Source organism: Ictidomys tridecemlineatus (genome assembly GCF_052094955.1).
Source record: "Ictidomys tridecemlineatus isolate mIctTri1 chromosome 12 unlocalized genomic scaffold, mIctTri1.hap1 SUPER_12_unloc_8, whole genome shotgun sequence".
Lineage (NCBI taxonomy): Eukaryota > Metazoa > Chordata > Mammalia > Rodentia > Sciuridae > Ictidomys > Ictidomys tridecemlineatus.
Window position 1 is genome coordinate 67197 of NW_027520966.1, and position 25159 is coordinate 92355.

The window sequence follows — 25159 nt, forward strand, 5'->3', positions numbered from 1 at the left end:
AAAGGGAACTTCATTTCATAAAGTAGAAACATTCAAAGTGGTTTTGGGCAACCAATCACTCAGTCAAAATACTAGAATTCTTCATATTGAACACTTAATAGTAAAGTTAATCTGAAACCATATCAACTCTACATTTCTATTATAAAAACTCGATCATTAATAGTTCTATCAGAGAGAATAACTTGTGCTCCTACACATTTTATCTAGAGAAGTGAAGATATACAGAACTTCTTGGAACTTTCCCCCAAAATAGTTTATATATAAAAATACAGCAGATTTTTTTTAACAGATAAATCTTAACTATTTTTTTCAAATAACTTGCCTTTACATATTCAGAAATGTAGATTTAAGAAAAATACTAAATGTTCAAAGTGCTCTTTTATATGTACATTAAAAAAATACAATGTAATAATAGCTTTAAACATGTCAAAGAATCATAGGAGGGAGAGTCTTCAATGTCAGAAAATCTGGTCTGATTAGAGCTTTTGCTTGTAGAATTGTAAACAAACTTTTTAAAATGCTGAGAGTTTTCTCAGTTCTTTCCAACCAAGACACTCTCAAATACATCAAGTCCTGCTTTGAAGTAAACCTGAGCTGAATTAATGCTGTTCAACACATCTGACAGGGCTTCTTGAAGAGTCTCATTTGATGTAAGTGACTTGCAGTGTTCCCAAGCCTCCATGAGTATGGAAAACTGGCTTGTCTTCTCATCAGTGTGGTACAGGATGTTTCTGAAAGGAAAAAAGGAATATGTAAATGTTTTATGCACAATGCCACTTTCATATCAAACACCGTAATGAATACTGCCAGAAGCAGTGTTGTTTGCAATATATGAAGACATTATAAAGGTAATATTGCTATTTTTTGATACTTAATGAATTAAGAGATTGAGACATTGACCATTAGTAGTTTCCCATTTTGATGACATTAGAGGAGATAATCAGACATGGGCCTCCTGATGGAAGTATGGTACATTATGAAATAGCATAAACAATTTTGCTAAAAAAAAATGATGTGTATCTGATGAAGCTTCCAAATTTAATTGCTAATAATTCAAAGGACAGAATTATGCTAAATCATAGCACAGTATGTTCTAGAAAACCACAGACTGCAACAATATCTAGACAACCAATAACTCAGTTTGTTCAACTACTAAATTTCATTTAAAAAGTAGAGAAAGGAGGAACCTGTAGACCAGAGTTTCTCAACCATGTCCTACTAACACTTTGGGCCAGATGGGTCTTTACTGTGGTGACTCTCCCATGCACTGTGGGATGATAAGCAGTATCCCTGGACTACATGGGCTAGCTATTAATAGCATCCTTCTTTTTGTATCAAGAAATGAAAATGTGTGCAAACATTGCCAAAATATTCCTAATAGGGCAAAAGTAACCCCAATTAAGAACTAGTGTTCTAGACTAAAAGAAACATGTCAACCAGTCACAAAATAAAGATTTTGTTAGATTTTATGCAAACAAATACATTAATATGGGAAGTACAAAATTGAATGTTGATTATTGATTGATATAAAGCAATTATTAATATTTTAGATATCATGGTATCATTAGCATGTCTTCTAAAATTGCTGTTGTCTTACAATAGTATGTAAAGTAATATTTGCAAATAAATGTTATGATTTCTGAGATTTACTTTAAAAATACTTGGAGGGAAAATATAGAGTGGAGTTATAAACAGTATATATAAAATAATATGAACCATTAGGTAATAATTGTCAAAAGTGGGAAATGAAATTTATTATACTATTCCCTCTTCTTTCTTACATGTTTGACATCTAGAATGACATTGTCTTAGTGTGTAATATGATGGTTTCCTGATACTTAGTCAAATGATTGAGAAAGATGAATTTAGGTACACAATAGCATATTCCTATAATCCCAGCAGCTCAGGAGGCTGAAGTAGAAGGATCAAAACCAGCCTCAGCAAATTTGTGGCAAATATATTTCCAGAGCTTAAAAGTAAATAGATATTTTCAAAAGTTGTATCAAATACTTCTATTCCTTGAGGACATATTGCTCAGCTTGCTCACAAACAAAAATATTATAATCATTATTATCAAAACTCTTCATTAAATGAACTGTAACACTGCAGTTAGTACATTATGAAGAACCTACTTAATGTTTCTTAGGCTATTACAGTGATTTTCTCCACTATTTAAAAACCGATATAAAGTACATTCATATTTATACAGTCTATGCCTATTAAATTTTAGATATTAATATTCAGTCAAATGATAAGATGATATTAATAAAACATGCTCATAAAGGTTACAGGATTGATCCCTTGATGACAATTCATTCAATCATGAATAGTCTCTAATATATTTATGTAAAATTTTAGTCCTAACTACTGCAAAATATCTAGAAGAGAGATAATATGGAAGAATAAAAATACATCCTACAATGAATGTCCAGGTATAAAGAACAAAAAATACAATGATTATAATTACTTTTTAAATACCCACATTTGCTCTTCCTAACTAGGAAGCTACATAGTAACATGCTTTTATAATGACTGTAAACATTCCATGTGAATAAAAATGAATCTTTTTTGCTTTGTGAAATTCTACAAGGAGCTAACCACATTTTCCATATGCTACGTGAATCGAGTAGTAAAGTTATAGCAAGCTATTATACAGATAAACACTCATATCCATTTCTACCAAAATTGGATACAAATCAGAATAAAACTACAGATACTGAGATTCTAGTTGAGTACAAGACACTAAAATGTTTTCATCTCAATTTATGAGAAAAATCTTCATTTGTGTAGATGCCGATGTAACTTAAGTTAGTTTATCATTATTATAATAACAAAAGCTCATTTTCCACCTTGAAAGACTGCATTACCTGAAAAACAAATTATGGATAACAAAAATTTAAAAAATCTTTAAATTTTCATTAGATGGATCATTTCTCCTACTGATTTGCAGAAGTAGCTCATCTTTTCCAATTTCTTTGTGTGTGTGTATGTGTGTGTGTGTGTGTGTGTGTGTGTGTGTGTACTAAAAACCATATAGCTTCCTGCTTACATAAAATAAAATTCTGCATTTTCATTCCTTTCTGAAAGGTAGCATTATGTTATTTTATTTTTAATATTTGAATTAAGCCTAAAACAAAACCCAGGTAATGCTTAAATTCCATCACATATATTCTTTCATATTTCTTAGTTCTGAGATCTTTCTTATATACTCAACCATTAAACTTACATATTCCAGGATAATCTCTGAGTACCAAAACTATGACTGTACCATTTTTAATATGCAAATGCTTCTTTTCTTTTAAATATTTTAGTTAAATCAATGCTTCTGATGGTAACCTCTAAATCTTCTAAACATCTTTGTATTACCACGTGATGCCACCAAAATTGAACTTTAGTCCAACAAAATGCAGAGATTTCAACAGCATATCTGTATCAGGCTGCTTAAATGTTTCTTCTTTCTAATTATGGATCAATATTATTCCAATTAGGTCAGACCCGGAATGGATCCATAGTCTGTCAAAAGTCACAGGTCTGGAAGGAAAACTGAGTGGAAGTGAAAAAAAAATACATTTGAAGAGTTTCTATGTCAATAATCTGTATTTTACAACCACAAAAATGTATACCACTTAGTGAACCATTCATGCTCTTAGATACATCTGCTTCAGTACATTTCAGAAAGTTTCTCTACATAAAGAATGGACTGTATTAGCATGGCTCTAAATCAATAAATCAGAATCCTATTTGCATACACACAACATGCATCTCAGCATGGCATGTAGAGACATCAGACCTAATTAAAATATTATTTAATTGAAATCATTTTAGTAGCTATCATGTTTAAAATAACATTAATTCCACCCTCATGCCTATCTCCCCTCATCTGTAACAATTTGGATCTTATAAATGTAATTCATACAGTCATCCTGACCCACACACAACACAAAGAGACTACTAAAAGGAAAGTGTAATACATTATTGATGACACTAATGAAATTACAACACACATCACTCATTTTAATGGGTCTGTTTCAATGACACATCATGGTGACCAGGAAAGAGCAGTGCCAAACTCAGAAACCTAATTAATAACTCCCGGCAGCATTGGTGAGGGAGATGAAGTGTCTTTACTCAACTGACAAATCTTTCCCATTCAACTAATGCAAAAGAAAACTGGAAAAAAATGAATTTTGAAATAAAGGCATTTAAAATCTTCATGAGTCATTACCCTGTGTGTGAATTAGCAATTAATTATGGAAATGATAACTCTCTTTCAAATATTCCTTTGTATATTCATCAATGGCACAGGATGCCACTCATTGTAAACCTGAATTAACATTCCTTATACCTCATGTTGAGAAACTCTTAATGAAATCACACTAAATAATAAGTCATGTCTTGCAAAGCTGATTGTGTATACATGCTGAATGCAAAGAGAAAGGGCTAGCTCTAGTTCTCATAATTGTTTCTAATTATTTTAGGGATTGTACTAACTGTACTCCATAGTTAACAGTGGACTATTATATTTATATCAATATTCGAAAAAAATTATTTGACTTGGATGAAAATTCACTAAACACATGTCTACCCTATTTAAAGTGCAAACAAATATCCTTTCAGTTAAATTTGAATTTTGTCTCTCCTAGTCAAAGCAGAAGGAAAATTAAGACCATGGTTGATATTGTCAAGTCTTAAACTTATGCTCCAGACATCTGAGACAGAAAGACATGCATGGTAGATGGTTTGAAAAAATGGACTGGGGATCTAGCTCAGTGGTAGAGTGTGTGCTTAGCATGCATGAGATCTGGGCTCAATCTCCAGCACCAATAAATAAACAAACAAACAAATAAATAAATTTTAAAAATGGCTACAATGAGTCCTCTTTCTGTTATTAGACTCCATTAAAACTTGACTTTGCATCTCATTCCATCAAGGTAAAGAATTTATTTGAATGCTTGAAACTGGTTTGGCCTTAATATTTGCTTTGAGAAATAAGAGTGTGGCATACTTACTATGCGAAAGCCTCAATAGATCCTACATGCTGCCGTTCTGTCTCTTCCCCAAGCTATTGTGAAATTCATACTGGGTTACCTGCTGGAAGAACAGGTACCACACGGAATACCGAAGACCTGAACAGCGAGGCCTTCCTTTTCCAGTTAAAAATCAGATGAGTTGGTGCTCATCTTGTTAAGACAACCAGTGCTCACTGATTACAGACACAAATACAGCTAGGACAGAACCTCTCCATCCCAGACCAAGAACCACACAACTGACTTCAGCCTAAATGGTCAAGCTAAAGAAATATGGACAAAATAAACAATTATCATTTCAAGCCACTAAATTTTGGAATGATTTTCAAAAGATAGGTGATATAATTTGGTAGTGCTTCTTTTCCGGAAGAGAAAGGTTTATGTTGATATAAGAATGAGTTCTCTGTTATCTTTTAACACATTGACAGGGTACAAGGTGTAGTAGGATTATACAAGTCTTCAAATGACCAACTAAATTCAGAGAACAATGAGAAAATCATGTCAAACAGTCCTCATGAGGTACACATTACAAAGTTTATTTGTGTTGATTCATTCAGTTTTAAAGTTGTTTACAGAGTGCCAAGTGGGATTTTTTTTTTCGTTAAACACACACAAAGTCAACCAACATTATGAACTGAATATTTGTGTTCCTTCAAATTTATATATTAAAATCTTATCCCCACAATGTGATAGTACCAGGAAATGAGGGCTTTGGAAAGTAAATAGGTTTAGATGAGGTCATGAGGGTGAAACCTCCAGCAAAAGACTATTGCCATTATGAGAAGAAAAAGCAAGAACACAGCTTCTTGTCTCCACTATGTGAGAATACTGCAAGAAGGCAATGGTCTGCAACCCAGGAAGTGGAGTCCTCTCCAGAACCCAACCATGATGGTACCTTGATCATAGACTTCCCAGGCTCTCTACTGTCAGAAGGACATGTGTATTGTTGAAGTCATCCATTTTATGCTATTTTGTCTTAGGAAGTCTGAGTTAAGAAAATTATATAAATATAAAGTATAGATCATTTTGCTGTGGTATAGCCCAAGAAATGGACAAAAATTATCCTATTTGTTTCCACTCTTATTCTGCTATATTTTATATTTAATATCAAAGATAAACAACAATTTTTCTATTTAGTTATTGTCAAGACATCTCAGTCCACATAACTACATTGTTTTTCAAGAGAAGTTTCCTGAATAAGAGGTTATCTTTTAGGATATTTCAGAAAGACTCTCCTTCCATGCGATAGAGTACATGATGGCTGGCCAACAAGAAAAATTATATTTTTACACTTAGAAACCTTCTGATAATTCCAAAGGGGAAACAGAAATTATATGAAGATTATCATAATTCTTAGAACCTTCCAGAATTTTAAGAAGATGGTAGTACTGTTTACTACTTATTTCATGCTCACATAATTGGTTTCTTATTTTAATTGGTCTCTTATTTTTATTTTTTTTCACTACTATTACTTACTTTCCCACCACTAACGAATGTATGACCTGAAGCTTAATATTTAGATAACTTTCTTTTAACTTATTTGGAACCCATTATCTCTTAGTATTTCAACTTTCATTCCATAGAAAAGACCTTTACGCTTCAAAGACAATTTCACTTGAATACCCTAAAGGTCTTTTGACAAATAATAAAGATGCATTTCCTTTACACTTACACCCCAAATATTTGCATTTGCCCTTTCTCCATTATTCTTTTAGCTACTTTCATTAACTCTGGTAAACAGTAATGCCCAGGTCAAAAAAAAAAGGGCAATTCAGGTTTTTCTTTCATTTATATTTGATTCCAATGAGAAGGATATGATGGATTTGTTTTGGAAAGTTCACTCTAAAGGAAAAAGTTCATAATTTAGCTATATCTATTTAAATAAAGTGAGTAACAGAGTCAATATTGATCTTTTTTGCTTATTCTACTTAACAGCATTTTTTAACATCCTAGATGAGGAAGTCACTGCGTTACGTGCTCAGGGAAACAAAAGACAACTTTATTGTCTGTGTTGGAAACAAAGGACATAAACAAAAAGTTAAAATATTATTTAAGCATATTATATAAATAATTATAAACATTATTTTCCATATAATTATAATTTTATATAGTTATTATTATAGATATAAAGTTATTTTTCATATTATTATCCATATGTTTAAAATATTATGTGGAATATTATTTAATTTTATGTCTTACAATTTCCCCTTATTCTATGCATGTTAAACTATTAGAAAATTTTGCTTCAATATAAGTATTCTATCTTATAGCCTTTGCCATAATGCAGTAAAAAGTCTGTAACTATTTCTCATAGTAGAGATTCTTTGCCTTTTGGTTTAGAAAACTACAGAGATAGTTCTTGATAATATCAATTTAACTTGGGTGATCTGATTCCAATTGCCATAATATGGATTTCAGAAATAGGCATATGACCAAGTTTGGGAAATTAAATTAGAAGGGAAACTTTCTACAGGATTGTAAGAGTGGTAATTCCTTCAATTTCTGAGAAAAGTAATAAAAGCTAATCCTTTTTCTCCTTTTCAATAGCATGGTTAACAGAATCAGAAACTGTAAATGCCACGATTTTTTCCCCCCAATGGAAAACCAGTCTCTAGATGAAGCTGATACAGTATCCTGTAGGGTATTTAACATCCTAGATGAGTAAGTCACTGTGTTACATGCTCAGAGAAACAAAAGACAACTGTAAAGTTGAGAAATAAAAGTAAATTAAATCTTACTGATATGATTGATATGTGTAACCAAACTAACCTAAAATCTTCCCTTCCTTTCGATTTTCAATTTGAGGAGTATTATGGTTTAGGTATGAGGTATCCCCCAACAGCTCATGTGTGAGACAATGCTGGAACATTCAGAGGTGAATGATTGGGCTTTAAGCTAATCCACTGATAGGGATTAACTGGGTAGGAACTGTAGGCTGGGTAGGGTGTGGCTGGAGAAGGTGGCTCACTGGGTGCATATTTTGTCTCTGGTGAGAAAACTTTCTTTCTTTGTTTCCTGAGCTGCCTTCCTCTGTCATATTCTTCCACCTTGATGTTCTGCCTTATCTTGTGCCCTGAACAGTGTGGTTCTCCATCTATGGACTGAGATCTCTGAATCCATGAGCCCCAAATAAACTTTTCCTTCTTTAAAATTGTTCTTTGCAGGTCTTTTGGTCACAGGGGTGAAAAAGCTGATTAAAACAGTAGGTAAAGTTATGTTACTCTTCAAGCCAATTTCAACCAGTTTTATGTTACTTTCAATCAAATGTATCCATATATACAATATTTATTGATTTGCTAGGTGATTATTAGAACATGTGCATATTTATTTAATAGCTGTAGATGTGATTTTATTTTGAACTAAATAATTTGGAAAATTCATTTACTTGACATTTAAATATGACTGTTTTGGGATAAAAATGGCATGGTTTCTTTTCTATAACAAACATATTATTCAAGATAAACACTTCAAAATCAACAGAATATTGTAATGTTTGCTTAATCTTAGCTGGAAGGAAAAATAAATATGAAGTATAGTGATTGACCTATTGAAGCTATGAATATTGATCTCAAAGTTTGAAAGTACTTAATGGACAAATGTTTTAATATTAAATTACTCAGAGACTAGAAATATTGCATTTCATATTTTAAGAAATTGTTACAGATGCTGAAGTACCAAATATTCACTTTGAAAATGTGATAAGAAATAATATTTTAAATGAACTCTCTGGCATTGTTCCTTCACAATTTGCTCAAAATTTATTGATACATTACTATCTGTAACTCTTAGCATAAGGAAATAAAAAGGCTTTGGTTTTAATCTGTAAACAAATGAAGCATAAACAATTTACTATGTATTTTTTTTAAAAAAAGCTAAAATCATCTGATTTAATAGTACTATTAATTTTCTCAAAATACATGTACTAAGGCTGGGGTTGTGGCTCAGTGGCAGAGCACTTTCCTTGCACACCTGAGGCTCTGGGTTCAATTCTCAGCACCACATAAAAATAAATAAACGCAATAAAGATATTGTGTCCATGTGTAATTGAAAAAATATTTTTAAAAAAGTACTAGATAGGCAAACTTCTATTGATTATGTTAAAGTTAAAAAAAATACAAATTGTGAGTAGATAGTAGAAATAGTTTTATGCTTTGGGAATTCTAAAAGGAGATTCCTTCATTCATTTTAGCCAAGAATGTCAGAGGGCTAAAGAGGGCTCTTGAGTCTCTGACACAAAGTAGGAGCGCATCTAGTTATACCATCCAGAAAAAAAAATAATGTCTTATTTAAGAATAAATAAATGTATGTACATGTATACTATACATTTAGTTTCATAAATCATTTAATGGTTACAGATGTGATGGAAGATATTAAAAACCCGACAGTAATCAAAGGAAGCCGAATATTCGAAAGCACTGACAAAATCTTCTACAGGAATAGTCAGTTTAAAGCATTGATACCAGAGACCCCATCATTGCATGGGGAACACTCCACCATGGAAATACTGCTGTTTGTCAGCATTCGATCAACCCCAGCCAGTCTTGATCCCATCTTCAATGAATAATTTGGAATAGTTCTACCTCTTTGTTTCACTTCTTTCAGATTTGAAGTCCTTGGAGGTTCTCATGCAATTAGCTGAGCTAAGGTCACATGCCTGTACTGTAGATCAGGTATAAAATATGTCTTGTCACTAAATTCTAGGTCTCCCCTCATATGGGAAAGAGGCTCTGATATCAAACACTCAAAAATAATCTAAAAAACAGCAACCCAGACAATATTCACTGCACTGGTTGCTGGGAAAGAAAAGTGAATTTCAAGAGGATTTTTTAAAAGAATTATTCTCTATACTGATGTTGTATTGGACAGTGTTTTTCCTCCTCAAATTAGTTGATAAGTACTCTGTAATATTCCAGCAGAGGCTATTAAATTAAATGTGAATAAGAATAACCTGACATACATTTGAGTCAGATAGGATATATGTCAAGGTCATTGTATTTTCATGTGTAACTAATTAAACAAACAAACAAATAAATAAATTTTTAAAAATAATTTAAAAAGAAAAAAGAATAACCTGAGGGCTGGGATTGTGGCTCAGCAGTACAGCACTCTCCTAGCACCTGCAAGGCCCTGCGTTCGATCCTCAGCACCACATAAAAATAAATAAATAAAATAAAGATATTGTGTCCAAATACAATTAAAAAATAAATATTAAAAAAAGAATAACCTGAGAAATTTTAAACTGCTTAAAAGATTCTGATGCAATGGATCTGAGATACCTTCCATGAATTTGTATATTTTTTCCTTCTCCCTGACTTACCCATATTAAGCAATACGTACATATACTCCACAGTCCCTCCAGTGAGTTTTTCATTTAGCAACTGGTCTTATTTTGTTCTCAAACTAGTTTCCTCCAGGGACTTACGTAATTATATACAAAATTACATGATTTAATTAACACTGTATAAATAGTGACATATTAAGTGTGAAGGAAATAGTTATTTCTGTGAAAATGAACCCGAATGTTTTGGGAAACTTCACAAAGATTAATTGATACAAAGTATTGGTGCATTACATGTGGAGAGGTAATTGAAAAGATTATCAGGGAAGGGAGGAGTAGAGTGATGCATAAAAAAAAATCTGCATTTAGACTGTTTTGCAAGTAAACTGCAAAAAATGGGGATATTGAAACTGGAAATTTTAGATGATGTCTCACTTGTGCAGTTTAAAGAAGAGAGAAAAATCTAAAATTACAATTGTCAGAAAAATACTTTAAAAATGTGCTTCATCCCTTATCAAAAGAGTGGTGACACATGCTTCAGTTAAAACAAATTGGTTTCTCAAACATTTGAACATCTACTAGTTCTGCTTGTTTCAGATTCAAGGACGTTCACCCTCCGGGCAGTTGGACAGCCAATGCTTTACTCTTAAAAACAAAACAGCCATAATCTTGAATTCCAGTCTTTATGGACTAGCAGTGATGGCTTGAAGTTTTCGATGAACAGTGGATATGGGCTGTTGAGGGGCTCATTACTTAGACTTATATTCACAGACCTGACTTCATTTAAGATTGCTTAGCCCATTTCCTTTGTAATTATGCCAAGGAAAAGGATAAGGATATATAAATCACATTATTAAGGTGAAGGGAGAAAGTCATAATCATTTGGTTTTGCTGATTAAGGTTAAGTCAAACCCAGTAATTTCTTCTAAATGTTATTCAAAATTCTTTGCTGGTTATAAAATCAGAATCAATTTTTTTTGGGGGGGGGCAGGGATTGAATTTAGTGGCACTCAATCACTAAGCCACATCCTCAGCCCTATTTTGTATTTTATTTAGAGACAGAGTCTCATTGAGTTGCTTAGTGCCTTGATTTTGCTGAGGCTGACTTTGAACTTGCAATTCTCCTGTCTCAGCACCCTGAGCTGCTGGGATTACAGGCTTGTGCCACTGTGACTGGCTTTTTGAATTAATTAATTGCTAACTTTCCCCTTTAGTAAGAAACCAGATACTGTGGTCACTGTTTATTTAAAAATTAATCCTATCTTTTCTTAATCGATTAAATTATACCTAAATAAATTGATTAAAATTTATGTGTATTTTAGTTAATAACTATATATTATGAGTGGGTAGTTAGCTCTTTTGCAGAATGTAGATGTTAATGTCTGAAATACAGACTAGTTTTTGAAGCCATTAGTTTTCTCCAGTTGACTGTGTTCTGGTAATCTATGTCCATCCCGTTTCTCTCTTGAAGCCTTATACTGACTGACTCTGTGCAAAAAATAGTACTTGGATCTCTTATCCAGACCCTTTGGAACTGTGGCCCTGAGTTGAGAGGGAGAAAACTAATGGGTTCTTTGCACTAAACATCTTGAAACAAGTCACCTTGACATTTTATTCTATGCTTAGTGAATGTTCTGGCAGACATAATAACCCAATATCCCCCAAACACTTTCACTCATTGAATTCTGTGCCATACAAAAGCCAAGACCTCTAATAGTAAAGTGTGTTCTATGTCGAAATTATATAAATGTCAGGTAGTCAGTGAAATGATTTTTGAATTTCATAAAATACAATAAGATGATTAAGTCTCATGATGTTTCGATTATAAAATTTTTATTTTTTTAACACTTAGAAAAGATGAATTCAGGATGGCCTACATTTTGCTAGAAAAAGAAGAAAGTGGTTACAATGGTATTATTCTCATCATACCTATGAAAATTTAGGAAGACTTTTAAAAGATATTTCATTGAATCTCTCTACCTAGCTCTATACAGCCAGGTAAACTTTGCTTTGCCTTTTGTAATAGAATTTGAAAATTGTTTTTCACTTTCTGAATGGAAATGAGGTACAATGATAATGATCATTAGTGCTACTATTGAACAGCTGTGAATAAATAGAGACTTGGAGGATAAGCCATACAAGCTTTTCCCCCCTGTGGTTTTATTAGCATATAAAGTATCAACTCAGAGAAACACTTCATATCTGATAGCATTTTGGAACCATTTCTTCCTTATTCTTGCTATTTCAGTATTTATCATCTGTATATACATTTTGAGGTATATACATTTTGTATATATATGTATTTTATGTGTGTAAATACATATATATGTTTATATATGTGATACATATATGTATGGATAAGAATAGATATATATGTACATAATCAAAATATATGTGTGTATATGTACAGTAATTCTTTCCTATGATGAAATATGAAAAAAAAATCTAAATTCTGTGCCTCCATCCCCAAATCATATAACTGAACAGAAAGCTGTTTATTATACTGTAAAATGCTATGTTTAGTCTCATAAAAATCAAGAATAAAAGACATTCCAAACTCTCTCTCTCTCTCTCTCTCTCTCTCTTTATATATATATACACATATATATATCACACTGTGTTTTAAGAGGTAAAGTGCTGGTTGTATTGTTTCATGGGCACCAATGTAAATATGTGGAGGTAGAAAGCCATGGATTTCTTACAGGCTGTAGAATATTTCCACAGCAGCCTGTCTTGGTATTTACTCTCAAATCATCATACTCTTCTTTCCATTCCAAGAACCATCTTCAAATCTTAATATTCATTACATATGCTTTATCAAAATAGGACATTATTTATGGAAGTGCTATTTATACCAGTAATCAATTCATTCGATTGCATAGTGTGAGGTTCACCAATATACCTAATTTTTATGATTTATGCTGTAACGGACTCATTTATTCCCTATTGAGGAAGAACAATTTAAAGAAGGAACATATTTGAAAATAATATATACTACATCTAAAACATAATAATTGAGGGAAGTTTAAGAGGGGAATACTAAGTGGTCCGTATCAAAATTATGTCCATCTGGGTCTAAAATCAAGGAGTCCAAACATGGCATTATAACACATATCACTTTGTCTATAATTATTTTTAGCTGAACACACTTGAAAAGCAGCAAATACATGAAGGGTTCTCTCTTCATTATTTTTCTTCCTGAATGCCTGAGATAGAACAAAGATGCACTCCTTGGACAGTGGGAGGGGGGAGACATTTTGTCATGAGCAATGAGAAGTAGAGGCCAAGGGAAATGTACAAATTGTGTCCAGGTGAGCCATTTCTTTCTACAGTTCATTGTCCTAGCCCAGTTCCCTTTGTCTTACCACAGTTTCATAAATACTCACTTTTCTTGGTGTAGTATAGGAATTTGGCTCTCAATTTGAGTCTTCAATTTCATTTTATGGCTCCAAGGTACTTAAAAAAATCATCAAACAAATTGTGGTATGCCTTCTTCTATTAATCTCTCAAATGTTAATTTTCAGGGCCAGCCAGAAATGATAAGAGGGTAGAGGTTCTATTTTACCTCTCTATGCCCACAACACAAGCCACCAGACCCATCACCACCATGTTCTGGCCTGATGATCTAGAATATTGTGAAGCTATTTACCTTCTCTGAAACCCTTTCTCTTCATTTGTAAAATGGGAAACACCAGTTCCTACAATGTTTATAATATATCATTTATTTGTTATTCTAAATATACGTATTTCTAATAAATGAGTTATTACATGTGAAATGCTTTGCGCAGTACCTGGTAGGGTCAACAACAAAATGCTCTATCTTCTGTTGTTATTTGAAATTTCTGTTTTGTTTTCTGGGATAACACACATACTAACCCCCTTAACTTTCAGCTGACTTTACTCTTAGTTTCATAGAACTCTTGAGATCATTAGATGACTTCTCTTGCCCAGAAAAATGTGGATCAAAAGCAACAGTTAGAGAACAAGGGAAAGGGCACTTCCATGGATTTTACAAGACACATATGCCCTGCAAGTGTCTGTGCAAATAAAACCACCTGTCCCTTTGTACTTCAACATGCTGTTAACTACTAGATCACATACCTGTTTGCTTTTCCTGTAACTCTACTTCCCTAGTAGAGTTTTCTGAGATACATTTGTAGATTGATAGGGAAGGTCTTTTTTTGTAATTTTTTAAATGATCGTAGCAAATTAGCTAATGCGATTTCTGTGACTTGGAATCCAACTGCTAAATCAGAGATACTAATGGGAAAAGAAGTTCCTCATGGTCTGAATGAACACAGCACACGTTTGATGTAGTTAAGAAAGGAGTCCTGCTACTAGTACTTTGCAACAAACTCAGGCAAAGTTTATTAATCTTTCCTCAGTACCACCATGGTACAGAGCTGGATGAATCTACTATAGTATTAATCACAGACCATTGTGACTCTTTTATTGATACTTATCTTTCTTCAGGCAGAACTGCTCAAGAATGAAGAGAGTTTCTTGTTCATTGTTTATCTTCTCAGGTTTCTATCAAGTACACACCAAATAAATTTGATTATATAAAGTATTTATGGTGATAGTAGTAATCGCTAAGATTCCTTGAGCATTTAATGTATGCTTGACAACATTCTAAGCATTTTGTGTACTTTAACTCATATAATTCTCAAAACAATTTAATGTAAGCAGCCTTATTTTTATAGCGTTTTTTTTTTTTTTTGTACTGGGATTGAACCCAGGGCTACAGCTCCACACCTTTTTAATTTTATTTTGAGACTGGGGCCTGATAAATTGTGAGGCTGGTCTTAAACTTGCTATCCTTCTACCTCAGCCTCCAAAATTGCTGAGATTACAGGCATATACCTGGCCTCTTATAGCATTTGTGGGGGATTACCAGGGACTGAACTCAGGGGCACCTAAACACTGAGTCACATCCCCAGCCCTATTTTGTATTTTATTTAGAGACAGGGTCTCACTGAGTTGCTTAGTGCCTCACCATTTTTGAGGCTGGCTTTGAACTTGCGTCAGCCTCTTGAGCTTCTGGGATTACAGGTATGCACCACTGTGCCCAGTTTATAGCATTTTTTTTTGTATAGAAAGAAACTAGACATGGAGAGATTAGTCTGCCTAACATCCACAGGCCTGAGGAGCAGAATTGAGATTTATAAAAGCATACAGTGGAAAGGGTATTAATCCCAATATCTTATGGGTTTTTATACTTATGCTAAAACAATAGTCCAACAAATATGAAACTTGAAATTCATGGCTCACACACAGAAAAGGCTTCCAGCAGAAACAACAAAATAAACCTTTTCCAATCTTCCAGAGTATAGCATGTCCCAAACCTACAATAATTCATAGCTTCATCAATAAGAAAACTGCTTATAAATGTTCTTCCTTTCTTCATGACAATGGTTTCCTTTCAAACATCATGTTAGATGGGCAGAGATACTTGCTTCAGGGTGTTTTCTAACAAAAGCAGCAGTTTATCACAGACATTAAACCTTGTCCACCCACTCTGAACACTTAAAATCTATGTCTCTTTTAACACACCAATAGAGGGTTGAACTAGCAGAAACTTTTCGAGCATAATAAAGACATTGTTCTAAAAGAAAGTAGGAACATAAAAAAGAATATGACCTTCAAGTATGTGCTTTATAACCTCTGACTCTATTCACTTCTTATTGAATCTATCTTTGTGAAATCCCTGCCTCTTTTGATAGTTAAAAAAATAGGAAACCTCATTAATTGGGATTTTATCATTGTGAAATTCTTAGTCCATTTTCTGATGCTAAAACAGAATATCACAGACTGGGTAATTTATAAAGAAAATCCTCTCTCACAATTCTGAGACTGAGAAATCCAAGATTGAAGGGCGCCCTCTGGTGAAGGCCTTCCTGCTGCATCTTAACATGTCCAAAGAAAAAAAGCAAGAAAGCAAGTGAGGGCAAAAGGCTGGGAGGAAGAGAGCATAGGGGTAAAAGAGCTCACATGCACAGCAAGACCACTCTAACTAACCACCCAGTCCTTTGATAAAGGCATTAATCCTTTCACAGGGGCAGATTTGCATGACCTAATCACTCTTTAAGATCCCATCTGCCAATACCATCACAGTGGAAACTAAATTCAGCACGGGTTTTGAAGGAGACATTCGAACCACAGTATTGACTTTGTTAAAAAAAATAGTAATAATAATAATCATAAAATATTGAACTATTTATTTTAAGCAAAATTGGCTATGAGTCCAAACTTCTGGATGTTAACTTTGGGAAAAAGTACTTCTTAATTTAAAGAGAGTCTAACAAGTAACTTGAAAGAAAAACTTCTAAGATAAAAGTGAGCAACTGAAAACAGAATGGGGAAACTGAGGCAACCCGAGTTGGGTACACTCCACCAAGGATGAAAATGGAGGGCTTCCAAAAGAGAGTTGAAAACCGAGTGGTAGTCTTCAATGATATGGAGATAATAACAGCAGTACAATGCTACATGAGGAAGGGGAGCCAACGCTACAGGCTTAAAAAATAAGTGGGTGAATTGGACATAACTTTTCTACACATGTTTGTGAATACATGACCAATGTAACTTCACATCATGTACAACCACAAAAATGGGACCCTAATTAGAATAAGTTATACTCCATGTATGTATAATATGTCAAAATACACTCTATTGCCATGTATATATATAAAAAAGAACAAATTAAAAAAGAGAAGAGAGAAGCCATAGAAAAATATATATGTGTATAAAAGAATATGTATATATATATGTGTGTGTGTGTGTGTGTGTATATATAATATATATATTAAAGTTATATATATATATGTATATTAAAACTTTAATCCTACTTTAAAATGCAGGATTAAAGTAACCAGGTAAAGTAAACCAGGCTTTGGGAAAGTAGGTCAATGAATAAAGAAGGGTATGGTAGTGTAAAAGAGTTGGGGAAAATGATTTATTTTCACATAGGCCTTAGGAATACGTTTTCAAAGCAAAAGGTAGAAATCACTGCAGCAACCAAAACTGATAATCAATGTGTAGAAATAGAGGTGGGAGGATTTTGGAAAATTGGTAGAGTAAGGTCAGGAGTGAAAGGGTTAAAGAACGGACATGACCAAGTTAGTGTTGAAAAGGTCATATTTTTATCTTAGTCAGAAGAAAAAAAGAGGGTAAAAATAGCAAAAAAATAATTCATAATTAATAAAAAGAAAGTTACTAAGCTAATTTGGTTAAAATATTTTCATCTCAATTTTAACATTTGCTCACTAGTGTTCACTGATAGCCAGGGTGTGTAATATCCTGCACAAGCATTGCTACAAAACTTCTAGCCCACAGGGCCTCCCACAATGCTTACATATTGTAATTTTTCAGCTGACCCTGTGTCATCAAAATAAGCAACCACTATGGAAAGCAGTACGGAGATTCCTCAGAACACTTGGAATGGGACCATCATTTCACCCAGCTATCCCACTCCTTGGTTTATATCCCAAAGACTTAAAGTCAGCATACTACAGTGATACATCCACATCAATGGTTATAGCAGCCCAATTAACAATAGCTAAACTGTGAAACCAATTTACGTACCCTTCAATTGATGAATGGATAAAGAAAATGTGGTATTTATACACAATGTAATATTACTCAGTCTTGAAAAAGAATGAAATTATGACATTTGTAGGTAAATGGATGGAGCTGGAGAATATCATGCTAAGTGAAATAAGCCAACCCCCCAAACCAAAGGTTGGATGTTTTCTCTGATAAGCGGATGCTAATCCATAATGGGGTGGGATGGGGGAGAATGAAGGGTCTTTGGATTGTGCAGAGGGGAGTAAGGGGAGTGGAGCAGGTGTGGAGATGGGAAGGAGACTGGAATGAGAGATTACTGTCCTATAAACCTGTATGATTGCACTTCCAGTGTGACTCTGCACCATGTTCAGGTAGAGGAAGGAGAAGTTGTACTCCATTTGTGTACAATATGTCAAAATGCATTCTACTGTCATGTATAACTAATTAGAATAAATTAAAAGTAAAAAAATGTAAAGAAGAAATGTCAAGTACTTTTATTATATTTGTTTATCTCCGTATTATCATTTGAACATGGATCAATAAAAAATTATTAGCAATATTTTTCATTTATCTTTTTTCATAGTAAGTCTACCATAATTCATTGTGCATTTTATATTTTTAACATCATAACTTAGACTAACTACATTTCAAACTTTTTAATAGATTTATGTTGCTAGTGACTACCATATTAAAAAACATAGATTTATAGATTTCAGTCACATAATTATAAGCAGTTGTTGCATTAAACAGCTAATTGAGGTCCTTAAAAACTTGATTCATGATATTTTCCTATGAACAATCCTATGAATCAAAATATATACTTTGTTTGTACTGTTAGGTCTACATAGACATCTGATAATGGAATAGTAAGAAGCCAGGAATTTAAAATAGCATTGCTTTTTAAAATATTCTCCTTAAATTTATTTTTAAATAAGTAAAAACTGAAATCTGAAATAATTGTTTCTTAACATTCATGTAAATAAAGCATTTTTACAGGCAGAATGTTGCCTCTATGTAGTTTTGCTTATGACACTACTGAAAACAAGCATAGCCTAAATTTTATGGTTTAACATTATAGTAGGGAAAAAAAAAAGCAAATAAATATCTTACTATCTTATTAAAGAACTTGAAGATTCTCTCCCAAGGTTAAGGCCTTGCATCACATAATTCAAGAAAGATTAAGGATAACCAATCATGTTATGAAAACCTGAAATAATAGTGTACATTGACAGATTTTTAATTGTAATAGCAAAAAGTGTAACACTAAATGTACCATACATCATCAATGAGTAGAAATTTAGGGTACAGTTTGCTGCCTTGACCTTCAAGCTCCAACTATGTTTCAATCATCAAGAGTCCATAAAAACTATAATTTACAATCTTTGGAAAGAGACTATGTGGACACAATAAACCACATATTTTATATGGGATAAGAAAGGAAAATGTAGTTGGCCTCATATGCTCAATTTCAAACTACTCAAAAAATTCACTTGCATTTACACACTGATCTTCAATGTGTGGCAAAATCCTAATGTTTATCTTCAGCTCAGTTATTTATGATCTCATAATGTGGGTTCATTTTCTAAATCTTAGATATTGTCCTAGAGATCGAAAGAGTTGAGGTCTCAAAGGTCTCTCCGCAAAGTTTCTGCTGATTATAACGCCAACATGAATACTCCAGAATCTCATGAAAGTTAAAACTGCTCTCTCCTGTGCCAGAAAGGGCGAGCCGAGATAGGAATGAGTTTATGTATGCAGGGTAACGTTCCTCCTTACACTGAGGTCATGCTCTGGAACACACCAATCAAACGGAAATAAGCTAAAAGAGCACTTTCAAAGGCAAATGACTTTGCACAGAGCTCAACAGACTGTTCATTAACAGAGGTAGAATATCACCGAATAACTGCAGCAATCACCAGCAGTTAGAGGTAATCAATAAAACCCAGGGAAGAAGAAATAATGACAAAACATCAAACTGTTCACTTCTATTTCCAGTTTTTGACAGCAGCCTATTCATAGTTATTAGGCATAGGGGCAAGGGACTCAATGCTCTTTGAAGGCTTTATCACATTCTAAGAGAACATATAACTTTGATGATCTCAATCAACAGTGAAAAATGTTAAGTGTTACCAAATTGATTGTGAGAAACATAAAACCTGATACTATTTAGGAAGCCTTTGTTGGGAAGTACCCTTCAATTTGTTCATTCCCATCTTTGGAAGACCAGGTCAACTAGTTTATAAGATCTTGCTTAAGACTTACCAACATGATATCTGCTTGGATCCTACCCCAATTAAAGAAAACAAAACAAGAAACTTCTCTTATCTCTATTTCTCTGTAACTCTGTTTTTTTTTCATCTTATTTGGCAGTTGAATGCCCAAAATGATTTTCTGTTTATCTATTTGATATTCCATTTTGAAAAAAAAAACTGGCTATGAATCTGCTTTCAGAAAACGTCTATTCTTTGTTTTTTCAAGACTATTTAATTTCATAGTTAAGAAAAAGAGGACGAGATGAACAATGAGAAATGGGGTAGATTCTTCAAAAAATACATGTAACATTTGGTGACATACAATATACTTTCTTTCCTCCAAAACTTTTGTATCAAGCAAGGCTATATTTTATTGGATCTTAAATGATATTGTGTAAAATTACGATGAGTTAGTCTATCTTCAAAACTCCCTGGTGTAGCATATGTGAGCTTTGATTAGAAAGTGAACCTACTATGATTAGTAATAAAAATAAAAATTGGAGACTCTTTAACTGGCAAAATTAAGAGCTACTCCTTCCAAAAATATTTGGCCACATTTCCTCCCATTTCACATTATTGCACCAAGAGCCGATTACTATTTGCATGTAATTACTTCTGGATGAGAAAGAGAAGGCAAGGTGAATTTTTTTGTCGACGTTAGAATTAGCCAAATATAACCAGACAGATATGGACAGAATTTCTTTCCAAGAATATTCATCCACTTAACGAACTTAACAAGAGTTTTCTTATCTTGTCAATCATATTATTTGAGCAGAAATCAGCAGAATCTCTTTTAGACTCATTCCATTTACTTCATAGTGATTAAAATTCACTACTCACGAGAAAGATGTTATTTTTTTTTAATTTCTCCTCTCATCTTCACTCTTAGATCTTATCCATCACAAAGTTTTGTAGGTTCTATATCCAAAATATTACAAATTCAACTGCTTTTTTTCTATTCCCATTTCCACCAACATGATCTCTGTGATGGCTAATTTTAAGCCTCAGTTTAGCTAAGCTATGTAACACAGTCATTTGGTCAAGCACTAGTCTATATATTGCTAGGCTCATATTTGGTACATACTATTAACATTTACAATCAATCAGTTAACTTTAAATAAAGGAGATTGCCCTTGATGATGTGGCTGGGCCTTATCTAATCAGTGGAAGGACAAAGAGCAAAATCCCCTACCCCCACCCTACCTAGAGAAAAAGAAATTCTGCCTCAAGATGGCAAGATAGTAATTCCACTTGAATGTTCAGTCTACCTTTCTTGACGTATTTTGGACTCAAGACTACAACACCAATTCTTTCCCTGAGTCTCTAGTCTGTCTACTTTATAGATCAGATTTTAGCTCTGCAGCCTCCTCAATCATATGAGCCAATTACTTAAAATAGTTTTTCACCCTCTCTCTCTCTTTGTTTGTCTCATTTCTCCCCCCAGCCTCTCTCTCCTGCTGTTTACCTGGAGAAATCTGACCAATACCCCTAGATTATTAAAATCATACATTACTATAACCTCTTCATTTCTTTCATTACCTTAATAATCTTTTTTTCTACACATCAGTAATACATAGATATGGGAGGATAGACTGATTAATAGGTAGATAAAATTTTGCTACTATCTGCATAATAGCTTCTAAGCCCTTCCCCATGGCCTCTAGGTTCTTGCCTATTCTCTAGTTTCAGCTTAAATTACTTCCCCCAAATAATTAGGCTTTGTTTAAAAAGAAAAAGTTTCTTAAGGAGAATTTAAAGTTTCTAATTATATATTTATTTGATCCTCTGTCTTCTTATTCTGTTTCTTTCCAAAAAAGGGTAAAGACCACAGAGTAGGGCTGATCTTTTCATTTATGCACATTATATTCTCCATGTCTGGGCTAGTTTTGGCAATTGTTGAACTCTAAATATTTGATGAATTAATGGATCTAATGTTATCAGTAGTTATTCTGGGTACATATATTGAAGAAGAGGCACCAATTCTTACCTCACAGATGAAAAATGAAAATATTAAATTCAGGAAAAGGGCAAATACAAGGAAGAAATTATTCACTTAACCCATTGCTATTAATTATAGAGCCTAAGCAAAGTGATTCATATCCAATTTTTGTTAGACAAAATATATTCTGCTTGCCTTATTAGCTTGAAATATGATTGTTTAAATCACTCATCTTTTTAAAAAAGTTTCCTTTTTAATTTTACTCCTGTCAACTTATTACCAAAGCAGTCAATGATTTGGTTAAAAAATAAACCAGAATGGCTGCAACCAGGCTTTATTGGTTCACCAGTATATGCCATTTATCATCCCTAATAACTTTGGAAAAAAGTTTTCATTTTTCTGAGCCTCACACAGTCTACTCGCATAATGAGTAAACTATGAACCCAAATGATTCACAGATCAAGAAAAAGAGCATATGTAGAGCAACTAAGGAAAAAAATAGGATCTTACATAAATACTTTGGAGAGTGTAGTAAAGAAGAAAGAAGGCTTTGAAATAAGGGATCTGGGCAAAACTACCAGCTCCAACGAGATCATGCATGCTGTTGTGAAGAACCAAGATATACATTAAGCACATTAGGTACATGATACATGATGATTATTTTATTTTTTAAAATTCTGATGTGCTATTCCCTAAATTTTCTAACTTCTGCTTGACAGACAAATATATTATAAATTAAACATTCCATTTAATATCTGGCACGGGATATAGCTCTACCTCCACTACCACCACTGCAGCATAGAGAAAATCCAGGAGGAAGCCCACAGGGGCACACATCTGTAATTCTATCTCCTCAGGAGACAGGATGAGCACAGGTTTAGTCTGAGGCCAGCCTAATGACTTAAGAAGACCCTGTCTCAAATTTAACAAATAAATAATAAATAAATAAGGGTGGGTGTAGATTAGTGGTAGAGTATCCCTGGATTCAATCTCCAGTACCACACACACACATAAACACACACACACACACACACACACACAAATTATAATAATAGTAATAATAATAATAATAATAATAATGATAATAATAATAATAACACTAATAAAACTGATCCAGGAAGAATAAAACTGGATTCTGTCTCCCATCTCATACAGAAGTTCTCAAAATGGATGAAAACTGAGGCCTAAGAAGCTTGGCAACTTCCAAAAGAAAACCAAGGGAAACACTTCCACATATGGGCACAGGCAAAAAATCCCTGAATAGTTCCTGTATACTCAGAAAATTATAACAAGAATCAATAAGTTGTATCCATAAATGGTATCAAATTTTTCTGCACAGCAAAGCAGACAGCAGTCAAAAGAAATAGCCAACAGACAGGGAGAAAATCTCTGCTAGTTCTGCTTCTCACAGAGGATTCATATTCCAAATATATGAAGAACTCAAAAAACTCCATGCCAAGTAAATAAAAACCCAATCAATAAATAGACAAATGAGCTCAACGTACATTTCTCAAAGGACAAAGTACAATTACCAACAATAATATGAAAAAAAAAATCAACATCTTGAGCCATGAAGGAAATGCAAATCAAAACTATATTCAGTAACTATCTTATTCAGGTCAGAATGGCAATCCTTAAGAATACAAATAACAATACATGCTGGTGAGGATGTGGGAAAGGGGAACTTTTATATACTCTTGGTAGTTTAAATTAGTTCAGCCACTATGGAAATCAGGATGGAGATGCCTCAAAAAAAAAAACTAAAAACTAAAAATGGAACTACCATATGGTCAGGCTATTTATCCAAAGAATCAAAGTCAGATGCTTGAGAGATACATGCATATACATGGTTTCTTTCACAACTCTGAAGTTATTGAATCAGGGTAGATGTCCATCAACAGCTGAGGGAATAAATAAAATGTGGAATATATACAAAAATCTAGTTTTATTCAGTCATAAAAAAAGAAAAAACAATTTAATTTGCAAGAAAGTGTTTAGAACTGGATAGTATCATGTAAAGTGAAATAAGCTGGTCTCCAACAAGTACAGTAGTTTTCTCTCTTATGCAGAAGACAGAGAGGGAAATAAGGAGCAAGTGCATCATGAATGAGAAGAGAAACCATTAGGGTAGAGGAAGGGTATCAAGTAACCTTTTTAAGAGCACAGGAAAAGATGCACAATGAAAGACTTAGAAGGCAGAAGAGAAAATTAATCCGTATCCCTCAGCAGTGGTTGAAGGCAGGTAAGCTGGAGGCAGAAGGAGATTCATGGATTTTCATGGAGAGCTACTGGAAATTGGCTGCTTGAGAGCTGCAGGCAGCTAGCACTGTCAGGGCGGGTGTTGTTTCAGTTCTATGGTCCTTGATTTAAGAGACAACCTTTGTTGTCTTTGACTTGTATATCTCCAGCACTTTGAAAGCACATACAAACTTCTAATTCTCTCTACTAAGACTGTTCCTACTTTGAATTCACAGATTACTTTCTATTTCTCACAAAATAGAAAAATCTGATAAAGGCAGATTGAGAAGACATACTAGAACCCTGCCATATATAACTTGGTGGTTTGTTGTATTTTTATAAGAATGACAATTATCTATTCAATTGAATGTTTAGATCTAATTATAGACTATGAAATGAGTGTTTACCATTTCATCTTTTATTGTCCTTGTAAGTTTCCAAGTTGATGTCATTCTGGCGGCCTGAGAAGGCCTTTCAGATGACCATGAGCACAGGGCAGATATGTGTCCATTTCTTCCTCAACTAGAGGAGCTCATGTAAACTTTCATTTCATGAAAGGATTCCACTGAGGGTGAGGGTACAGAAACAAATATGACTCTAAAGAACCATGCCTATTGGTTCCCAGTCCTTTCTGTCTCAATACACTATATCTACTACATATTTACTTACTCATGAAATAAAGATCTACTTCTTACAGGAAGAAAATGACAGTATTAATAATTTAGCTATTGTTAAGAACAAAATAATTCCTGAGCATTTGATCCATTAAACATGCAATCTATGAGTACTTTCATTTTTAGCAAAAGGAGATGTTTTGTGCTTCAGTGGTTACAAAGAAAACACTGAGCATGATCATTTCTCT

The 25159-nt window shown here is 33.4% G+C and overlaps 1 protein-coding gene across 1 annotated transcript in view; it reads right to left on the reverse strand.

Moving 5' to 3' along the window:
* Positions 1-378: 378 nt before the first annotated feature.
* Positions 379-25159, reverse strand: part of LOC144372373 (interleukin-20 receptor subunit beta-like) — a 238085-nt gene continuing 213304 nt past the window's right edge. The window contains exon 6 of the mRNA XM_078035766.1: positions 379-731. Coding sequence (XP_077891892.1) covers positions 533-731 — 199 coding nt within the window. The 3' untranslated portion in view covers positions 379-532. The remainder of the gene's footprint in view (positions 732-25159) is intronic.